The 11,054-nt window shown below is 32.0% G+C and overlaps 2 protein-coding genes across 5 annotated transcripts; one reads left to right on the top strand and one right to left on the bottom strand.

Moving 5' to 3' along the window:
- Positions 1–3,841: 3,841 nt before the first annotated feature.
- Positions 3,842–5,145, top strand: LOC111914312 (uncharacterized). Of its 2 annotated transcripts, XM_023910082.3 has the most exons (3): positions 3,844–4,071; positions 4,204–4,445; positions 4,677–5,145. In XM_023910082.3, the coding sequence occupies exons 1-3, from the start codon at positions 3,933–3,935 to the stop codon at positions 4,683–4,685; spliced, it is 390 nt and encodes a 129-aa protein (XP_023765850.1). In that variant the 5' UTR covers positions 3,844–3,932; the 3' UTR covers positions 4,686–5,145. The 2 variants fall into 2 exon arrangements, with proteins under 2 accessions (XP_042753387.1, XP_023765850.1); XM_042897453.2 differs by lacking the exon at positions 4,677–5,145 and having other exon boundaries at positions 3,842–4,071; positions 4,204–4,668.
- Positions 5,146–6,238: 1,093 nt separating this feature from the next.
- Positions 6,239–7,617, bottom strand: LOC111914313 (U11/U12 small nuclear ribonucleoprotein 25 kDa protein). 3 transcript variants are annotated; one of them, XM_023910083.3, is made up of 5 exons: positions 7,471–7,617; positions 7,000–7,243; positions 6,807–6,912; positions 6,631–6,730; positions 6,239–6,454 (listed from the first exon to the last, which is right to left on the bottom strand). In XM_023910083.3, exons 2-5 carry the CDS (start codon positions 7,229–7,231, stop codon positions 6,359–6,361), a joined length of 534 nt encoding a protein of 177 aa, XP_023765851.1. In that variant the 5' UTR covers positions 7,232–7,243; positions 7,471–7,617; the 3' UTR covers positions 6,239–6,358. The 3 variants fall into 3 exon arrangements, with proteins under 3 accessions (XP_023765851.1, XP_023765853.1, XP_023765852.1); XM_023910085.3 differs by having other exon boundaries at positions 6,826–6,912; XM_023910084.2 differs by having other exon boundaries at positions 7,438–7,579.
- Positions 7,618–11,054: the final 3,437 nt, after the last annotated feature.

Below are 11,054 nucleotides of genomic sequence, written 5' to 3'. Positions count from 1 at the left end.
ATAATTATGAAGTATTTTATACGAAATATGTGTTATGTGTATATTTTGTGGTTATATGTGTGAATTTATATTCACTTTCTTTTATCTCATAGATATGATTTATTCTCTATGAAATACGTGTTATGTGTACGTGTCTCATCTGTTGTTTGGAATATGTATTGAATGAGAATGCTATACAGGTTTAAACTATGTATAAAAATATATATTTTTATCTACTAATATGTTGGGCAGAACATGGGTAGATAGTTGATGTGTGATAAACAGATGAGAGGCCTCGATGTTGTTTTTGATTCAGTCATCTAAACCCAAATGTTTACTTGAGCCTACACATGTTATAGTGTATTTGTGGCTTCCCATTTCCTAGTGAAAAGTCATGAGATATGAAAGGTAATCTGGTAGTTTATATGGCATAATACGTTCTGCAGCCTAAGCCAAAAATCTATCTAGGAGAGCTTATGTAGTCATTGCATTTAGACTAATACCTTAACCAATAAAGGTTGAAGTTAAGCTCCTTGCTCAAGCATGTAGGGTATGAGCAAAAAAAGTGAGATATAAAAAAAAAAGAGAAATTACCAAAAAGTTGAAAGAATTTTGGAGCAGTCAAGTATGAAATCCAAATATCAAAATTCTAAAGAAATCAAAAAGTTGAAGATACCGAAAATTAAACAAAAAGGTGGTGAATTCAAAGAAATCAAAGAAAATATCAATGAAGAGATGAATTCCAAGAGCTCCATTGTGGTATCAAAGTGTAATTCTTTCTAGAGTTTATGTATGCTTGGTAATTTAACCAAAAACACCTTGAGGTTAAGAAAGATTTCTGAGGATTGATTCGGATGGTTGCCAAAATGAATGTCGTATAAGCTAAGGGGTGAATGTTCATAAAGATTGTGAGTATTTAGGAGTGGGAAGTTCTTAGGAATTGTAGACACAAATACATGCATTGCGGTCTTGGGATAATGGTTGGGTTTGAAATGAATTATTCTATGCGATATTGGTGAGATAATAAAATCAGTTTTGCTTGAGGGCAAGCAAAAGGCTAGTGTGGGGTAGTTTGATAACGTCTATTTTATGCATATATTTATGATATTTTCTTATTATTTTATGCTATATTTTTATGTTATTTAGAACTAAAAGATACTTAATATGCTTTGAAATATTCAATTACAGTTAAAATGGGAGTTGGAATGCAAAAGGAAGAGAATGGAGCTGAAAAGATGCAAAAAAGATATTGTAGGCATATTGACCCCTCTTCAGTGTTTTAGGTATATCTGATGACTCACAAATCCGATAGACAAGATTCAAAATGTTCTGAAAACTAGCCGAAATTTCCTACGACTTATGTGAGAGGGCCTTATCGCTAATTCGATATTTATCATATCCAAAATCGGCCTTGAAGATGAAGCATAAAAGCTGGACGGAAATTCCCTCCAAGTTACTTATTCCCCAAGCACCGCTTACCTTATTTTTATTTGCTTAATCCCTAAGCCACCATTAGTTTCCTTATTCCAATCCAACTCTAATATTCCATATTAATTCCATCTCCCTTCAACTATAAATACCTCATATCATTCCACCATTTTCATCATCTATGATATTCCACTTCGACTTGTGCGACAAGAAAACTTCATAACTGCCGTTTTGAGGGTCTAGAAGGCGGCCGGAAGGTCATTAAGCTGATATGGAGCGAAGATCTGAAGGATTGGAGAACAGATTCATGTTGGTAATCATGTAATTTGTTAACGTGAACATGTTTAGCATTCCATTATGATTCTATATGCAATTACTTTCTCATTTGGGTGTTAAAACCCTTTGCTTTGTGTTTATGATTAGATGAAACCTTGATTATGGATTAATTGCTATTTAGATTGTTTTATTCGTGTTTAATTTATCTTGTTGAGCTTGTTAAAAGATCCTTATGTGTTAATGATAATTATTTTTTGTTAATAATCAAGTTTATTGAGTTGTATGAACATCTTCTTAATTGCTTGAATCATATAGTTTTGTGAAAACAAGATTGTATGCCTAGTATTAGTGAACATGAATCTAGGGTTAACTAGAAAATAAGTAAGTTAATGTGTAAGTATGTGTGATGACAAATCATACAAGAGTTAATTAAATTAACAAATTTGATTAACTAAGATTACAAGTCTTGCTTGATACAATCTGAACACTAAGAAACTTATTGGTTTAATCAATTGATCACTGTTTGAATTGAATTTTTTGCTAAATGATTAGTAATAGTGAACATGAACCTAATCATTTTAGAAATCGGTGAACATTTCTATCTAAACCAAAGTACTTAAAGAGATTTGTCTTCGGTCAACTTATCGAGATTTGCTATTTATTTGTTTGTTTGAGATTTAATTCCATAAAACATTTCTGCACTGCTTTTGTGTGTTTTATCTAACATATAATCAAACATTTTAAATTAATTTACTATCGTTCCCCTTGTGTTCGACACTCTTGCTTATCAAAGCTATACTATACTCGATCGGGTTCACTGCCTATGAGGTGTTGTTTAGATGCGATAAACTAGGAATTATAAATAAAAAACTAGTGCATTGAATATACACATCATCTTCTTTTTAACTTTCTTATTAAAAATGATTAAATTATTGCAAACTAAATTATAAATAAACCATAAAATAGCAATCACAACCCAATAAAAGTAACCATAAAATAGCAATCACAACCCAATAAAATTAACCATCACACTGCTACCCTTACAATACATGTATGCTACAAAAAAGGGTAAAATAAGAAATACATTAGTGCCAAAATAACATCAGGTGGTTAAGGGGTATTTTGGCTAATTTTTGCAAAGAGTTTGTTGCAACATATCTTTGTGCATTTGAGAAACAAGGGTGTGACCGCTATATGATTTTTTTATTTTTTTTTCTTTTATGTGGAGACCTCCAATCTCTATTTGTTCTTAAGGAGTTGATTTGATCATTTGAATCAAAGCATTTCTACCTTATTTTTTTCTGATTTGACTTATAACACCCATAGTTTTTGGTTTTTTAATATTTGTATGAAAAAGGGAAAGCAAACAAGTTTAAATTATGGAAAAAACAAATTTTATTTATATAAATTACAGAATTTCTTTATGTGTTATATTAACATTACAGAAAGGATACATATGTTATATTGAATTACACAAATGGTCTATGTGTTATATTAACATTACAGAAAGGATACATATGTTATATATTGAATTACACAAATGGTCTATGTGTTATATTAACATTGGATACATATGTTATATATTGAATTACACAAATGGTCTATGTGTTATATTAACATTAGATACATATGTTATATTGAATTGAATTACACAAATGGTCTATGTGTTATATTAACATTGGATACATATGTTATATTGAATTACACAAATGGTCTCATATGTTATATTAATTGCAATTTCAACATTACATAAATGGTCCTATGTGTAAAAAAAACTTTAGTTTATATAATTAAATTTGTTAGACTTTACGGCCTAAGGGCCATTTTTCCAGCTTATTCTAAGCATTTAAATTCTCAGGATTAACTCTGATCCCTGGCCTCGTATCCGGTATCCGTTTTGGTGGGGAATACTCGTCCCGATTGGGACGGGTCAACCGGATTTCCCACCGAATTGGATGAAATTTCCATCCCTATTAGCGAGCGTTAGGGGACAGTGTTCTCTTCTTCATAGCTAGCGGTGGGACATTTAATACAAAGTTGTGGGACATTTAATACAAGTAGTAAACTTTAGGACAATTCTTGTAATTTACTGTACTATTTTTTCAACGCTCAGGATGACGTACGTCTATCACTTCTATATAAGTTGGTGTCTACTTGCTCGACCTAATCGCAGAGGTACTTTCAGATCCGCCGATTTTCACCTCATGGCATTCAATCCAGATTGACACCGTCACTTTGCAGCCGGCGAGATGAGTGTAGCCGTTACGTACATGAGTTCCAGCGGTGACCTGAATACCAGAAGGCAAGAGCGCCGGATTAACATTCTCAGTGCTTCAAATCGCAGCTCCAAATCACGACCAGCTCTATCATCTGCAGATCTACTTCATGGTAATTTGTTCCAACAAATCTTTTCTCTATGTACCACTTTTAACAATATCTGTTTGAATATCTATCTTTATATTTGTGCAAAATTTGGTGAATCAAATTGCGAGTGACTTACAACAGTATTCCCCTTTTTAGCCTCTGTAGATGGAAGTGCAAAAAGGGATCTCTTTTTAGCATCTGTAGATGGAAGTGCAAAAACGTCTGAGATTATTGGAAGGCAATACAACATCGTACAGGATATGGTTGCTATATTTGGCAAACATGACATAGTGAACTTTCTTTATCTATATGATTTTTCTCGAATATCAGACACTGATTCTTGGATTAGTCAGATTCAAGTTTGGGTTCTCTTGAAATGCGTTAAATTATTCTTCTCGGTGAGTATCATTCATTCATTTTTATCTAATATGAATTAAGTCGACAAATGTTATATGGAAGCTGTTTAGATTGATGTGAAATCTGTGTTTTTTACATACTTTGTCTATTCATAAACATAATGTTTTTTTTTTCTCCTAAACAAACAATGCATCTGAAAACATTATCTTTATAGTGTTCCTTTAAGGTTTTTCATACATATTTGTATCTAATGTTTAACATCTCCTTTATAGGAAGCATAGATGATGGTATAAGTTGATAAAAGATTATATGGTGGTTGCGACACTCATAGTCTTTGTAGCATTTTAAGTGGATCAAAGATTCTATGGTACATTCCAGGTGGATACAATCAAAACAATGAGGGTATCTTTCCTAGCAATGGGTATAGCGGATGTGATCTCTTAATGCTATTCATCAACTTTATTCTTGGAGAAGTTTTCATCACCATATGTCAAAATAGTTAAGACTATGGTGACTAAGAACGTCTATTCACGATATTCGAAGAATGATGCCACTCTATATGTTAGCTTTTTTCAAAACATGACATGGTGAGGTATCTCTACGATATATCTTATAGTTTTGAATAGATGAATTTTGTATTTGACCAAATCAAATATATTGGTTCTCTTGAAATGCGTTGAAATTGACTTTGTTTGTAAGAATATAAGTGTTTATAAGAATATAAAACCAAGATTGTTAAAATTCCTTTTTTTAGTGATAGTGTATGATTTATATCTTCTCGTTATGTGCAAGTGTATTAACAAATCAACTTGCTAACTAGTATGTTTTAGCTATTGTTAGACCCCTTTATTCATTCGTTCAAGAATATCACAAAGTTTCTTAAATGCATATATATACATTTTTATGTTAACCACATTTGTAATATCACTTTTGTAAACCATCATCGTCATATTATCATGTCTAATATGATAAGTCGTAGATATTTATTGTGTTATAACCAAATAGAGTTTTATACACACAAATCCAACACATCCATATGGTGAGAACAATTATTACACTGTTATATATCTAAATTTCATAAAATTGTATAGATTCAAGAAAAAGTATTCGCACTCTGATTGTGACTATTAACAATTCAATTCACGTATGTACCATAGGGATACTATTTTGAAAGATAAAGAATCCCTGTTTCCTAAAACTCGATATAAATCGTTCAAAGTTTTCTTGATTCCAGACATTATAGCACATTTAAAAACAAGGTGCTTGCTATTATTAAGAGAATTTAAATCGATTTAATGGAAGAAGTTTCATGGTCTATTGATTTAAGTCGATGAGAAAGAAAACTGTTCAAGGGTATGATGACTGCTACGATCAATGAAAGTAAATTAAATTAATATTTTAATCGATGACTACCAATATGTTAGAAGTTTGTTCTTTGGAAATACAGCATGTGTATAAGCCCTTATGTTAATACCTAAATAAAATGGATAATACTCGAGTTAAAGAGATTGGGTTTGAATTGTGGTTTTGTAATTTCCGATTCTAACTAAAACGATTCTTAGGAGACTACTAAAACACATGCCTCAATCTCTATAAAATCCGAGTTTATAATTTCCGATTCTAAGTATGTTTTCTTGTTTTGTATAAGATTTTGTTTGTTGATTCAGTAATATAAATTTCGTTTGTTTCTGTATTTTTAATACTTATTGCTTTTATACTTCTCACAACAAAAACTTGTTTAGCTACCAAATTCGCAGGAGTAGAACCAAATCGATGCTTTCTCCTTCAAAATCACACAAGGTTGAACCACAAACTTCATTAGAAATAAACAACATTTTAAATCAACCTAAGATAAATCATAGATCATAGATAGAAACAATATCTATGGTTACATATATCAAAATCATTCTTATAAACACAAACTAAACCTTTTAAGGAGTTACAACTAATTAATTCATTCCCTTCGATTGAGCCCATGAAAAAATCGATGCTTTCTCCTTCGTGAATGTCGATTTGAAGCCCTTGTCATGATATATGCCATAAAATGCACCTATCGACCAAAAATCCAAAACTATCAAACAAACTCTAGAATAATACAACATTTTTATGATTTTGAAACTCACGTATGCAACAAAATTTAATTTAATTTTTCGAAGAAATTCAAAATTTTACATAAATGGTTGATTAGATAACTTGGAAGAAGATTATGTAGAGATTCAAGAGCACCTGAGAGTGATTACGTATGCCATGATCTTGAAGAATTCCATCATCATTAAGAAGCTTTTCATTGTGATATGAGAGGCAGAAATTTCGCCACACATGCTTCCTGATAACACAAAAATCAATTTTCTCTTAACAAAATCAAGAAAGAAATAGATCAAAACAAAGATTAGGGAAAAAACCAAGAAATGTGACGATGACCCATCTTTGACTGCTCCATTTCGTTGACTTTTTTCTCAACAGCAAGTTTCAAATCCTTGACTTTTGCCGAATTCATCACTGCAACATCTAATCAACCAACAATGGTTAATGATTAATGATTAATGATGAGGTAAGATGAAAATAGGAAGATGAGAAATTCGCATAATTGTATACCAAAAGATGTGTTGTCCATTTTAATTACAGAAACACGCATTGCACTACCGAGTTCCAAGCTGATTAGGGTATCAACATCTGATAAAGTTGGATTTTTTGGTACGTCTGCGAGAACAGGATCATCAAGGAGTGCAGCTAGTGTTGAATTTAGTTTTGCCTTCTTGACATTGTTGTTGTTGTACTCTAGAACCACATTGTCATCCTCGATGCTACTTGATGTTGGTTCAGTCATGTCTGTATTTATCTGGAAGGTATACAAGAAACTCAGTGAGGCAATACATCAAACACCTTATGTGCAAGAAACCAAATTGAGAATTCAATCATTTTAAGTTACAGATTTAGAACTTGATAGCGATAAGGGAAATTTCATACAGAAGAAGATACCAGCATCCTTTAGGGTCAATTACAAAAAAAGGTTGCGATTTTAAGTAGAATTACATGATTCCGAAGTTCATTCTCGTAAAAACGCACCTTTGATCCTAGGGTTTTCACCAACAGCTATAATGATGCAGAAATCCTAAATTCCTTTTGCGCCTTCATTTGTTATCCAAAAATCTTGAAATAAGGAAAGGGGGTGTTTGTGAAGGGCTTATCGAGCTTATTTTTTATAAGTTTATTTTTTTCTAGCTTATTTTTCATGAGATAGGTTTATTTTTTACTGTAACTCATAATAATAAGTTGGAAAATAAATAAGAAAAGATGGTCTTATAAAAAATAAGCTCGAAAAATAAGTCCTTAAGGCTTCAAGGTGTGGGATGCGGTTTGGAACCGCACCGCGTCCACGTGGACCGCGAACACCGCCCCCAGGGTGCGGTTTCGTGCGGCCTGAACCGCAGTGCGGCTAGAGAAGACCGTGCATTTTGATTGGTTGTTCCACTTTGACTGTTGAAACGGTCCTTTGCGTCCAAATTAAATTTTTTTTTCTTTTTCCCTTTCTTTCCTATATATATATATATATATATATATATATATATATATATATATATATATATATATATATATATATATATATATATATATATATATCAAATTCGTTTGTTTTTAACCATAATATAACCTTTTTTCTTTCTCAAAATTTAAAAAAAAAATCATCACTCTCTCAAAAATGTCATCTTTTGAAGAATTTCAGACAATTTTTTATACCGCTATTGCGTGTGCTCAACGGGGTTCAAAACATTAACTTTAATTTGGATCCACCGGATGACCCCGAAGACGAGTTCTCGGAAAACGACTTTATGTAGTTTGCTTTAGTTATTTTATTTGTGTTTTTTAAGTTTCTAGAATTATTTAAATGTCATGTGTGTGGTTTTTTTTTTTTTTTTTTTTTTTTTTTTTTTTTTTTTTTAGTGCAATGTAATGTTTTTTTTTATTTTCAAGTAATGAAAAATTATGTTTTTTTTTATTAAAATAGAAGTTTTATTAAATTAAAATAGTTAAAAAAAGAAGTTTTATTAAATTAAAATAGTTAAAAAAGAAAGAAAGAAATTGAAGTGTGGCACCACTCCTTGGTGTGGCAAGAAACCACACTTATGTGGTAAAAAATGACATGATGCTTATGTGGCGGGGGAGGGAATGCGGTTTCGGTGGCACCACACCCTCCAGCCTAATAAGCTTAACCAAACACCCCTAAGTTTACAATTGAAATTTAACATATACGAGCATTAAAGCCAAATTGTATCTATTAACTATCAACGTCAGGGGAAAAACCTTTGACTTCAAGCAAATTAGCTAATAACTTTTTTCTTAAACATCGGCTCAAACCATATATTAGCATACAGGTCCATATATTTATTGGGTTCGTAAGAATCATCCATAAACTAGTCAACTTGCCACAAACACAATTCATAATCACGAAATCAGATTTCATAATCACTTTTTAAAAATCAAAATGGGAATTTAGCAAAACGTCGGTACTTGTTGGAACTTAGGACTCTAGAAAATGGTCACAACCAAGCAACTGAGCTTCAACCCTCTTTGGTTGTCACAACTAGCATTTTTAGCTATTCTCACATAAACATCATCCATTGTAGAAGCCTATACTCTAAGTGAATACTATACTCTATTCTCATTCATTTATATCTCATATGTTCAAATAAGGGTTGGAAACCCTAGAAATCCCGAATCAAGTTCATTATGGACTGGGATTCTCTTATTGGGTCTAATTGACCAATAAATCTCCAACTTCACCATCTTGGACCTAGAAACCCTAATTGGGCTCTAAATAGACCACATTCATAAAACTTTAGCATTTTAGGCCATATGGGCCTAAAATAATCCATCTTATCTCTAATGAGCCTTGTTGGGCCATAAAAGATTTCATTTGCCCCAATGGGCCGAAAATTTATTTTTTTGGGCTTCATAATTTCGAGTAAGGACCAAGATAAGGCCCAAACTCCTCCATGATTACTCCATTTCGGCCCAAGTGTGTAAAAATAAATAAATATCTTAACAATGAGGACCAAACTAATCTAAACATGACACTTCATTATTGTATGGAGGATAACCAAGTCTAATACACATCATGCATCTATGTATTTCCCATGTTTCCATGCAAAAATATCTTCTTTCCCTCTTCTTCTAAATTCTCGGCCGTAAGGCCTTTCCCCCACCACCAATTCTCATTTCAAGCTTAGAAATACATTCCTCATTCCTCTCATACCTCCCAAAGAACCCAAGGAAAATTTCACCATTTATCCTTCCAAAAATTCGTGAACTAGGGTGTTCACCAAGATTTTTCATCAAAGATCATCATCATTGGTAAGATCTCACAAGCTAAGTTGATTTACTACATATTTAAACTTAAATCACTCCTCTTACCACCTCAAATTCGTGACCATGCTCCCTAGAACTCATCAAGATTTGAAGATCACTTCAAGAAGCTAGCTAGAGTCATAACTTACACCACCTTCTTCTTATCTTCATCAAAACCGAAATCCAAACCCCAAAGTGAGTTCATACCCCTTGTTTTCTGTTTTTATATGATTTTTGGGGGAGAATACAAGTTGCTTTGTGTAGATCTATGTGTATATGCATGTCTATGTGTGTTTTCCATGAATTATTTGGTGATTATGTGTTGATTTCTTCACTAATCTAAAAATATGTTAAGAAACTTGAAGTTTATTACTAGGATCTTCACATGAATCTTGAGAAAAGTATGTTTTACCACAAGTATTACATGTAAACATGTAGATCTGTGATTTGTATACTTGATATAGCAAAAATAAGTGTTGTGTTCAAAGATCTATAAACTAAACTCACAAAACAGCCCTTGACAGAAAACTTTTGGTCCAATCTCGGACTGTTTTGACCATCCAAATGGAAGTATTTTTCAAAACTGTTTTACATGGATAAAGTTCAGATTTATACCTTTAAAATGAATACTCTCACGTTTTCATACGATTTTTCTACAATTTTTGGCGAATTTTACAAAACTGCCTATCAGATTTGAAATAATTTCGGACCAACCTGTGAAGATGAGCAATTTAACACTTGTTAGAGGCCATTAAAAATTTTGAGAAAATTTGTGAAAAAAGTAGACAAATTTTCTAAACTTTGAGAGTTTACGGATCCAAATTTTCGACTTACGATGATTTTTCTACAAATTTTCAAACAACTAGGTCGAAAAAGCTCAAAAACCAGAAAATGTGTATTTTCACAAAAATCAAGCCAAGAATGTTAATTTTGACAAAAATGGGTTTTAACATGTTATTTTTACTACAAAATAGTCATCAAAACAAGTTTTGAACAAAATGGAGACTAAAGTGTTATTCTTACAAAAATTGGGCCCTAAATCCTAAATTTTTGGCTTATTGGGCCAAGAATGTCATTTTACAAAAATTGGGCTTTAGATATCAATTATGTAAATAATCAAGCTAAAATAAACAAAACAATAACAAACGGGTTAAAAACGACATTCATATCCTTATTGGGCCTGGAAATAATATACATGTTTAGTGGGCCTTAGTGTCCTTTTACATGTATATTGAGCTCAAGATAGGTATTCATATCTTTATTGGGCCTGGAAATAATATACTTGTTTAGTGGGCCTTAGTGTC

This window comes from Lactuca sativa, chromosome 8, assembly GCF_002870075.4.
Source record: "Lactuca sativa cultivar Salinas chromosome 8, Lsat_Salinas_v11, whole genome shotgun sequence".
NCBI lineage: Eukaryota > Viridiplantae > Streptophyta > Magnoliopsida > Asterales > Asteraceae > Lactuca > Lactuca sativa.
The sequence above is the reverse complement of the archived record's forward strand: the minus strand, read 5'-3'. Positions and strand labels throughout refer to the sequence as shown.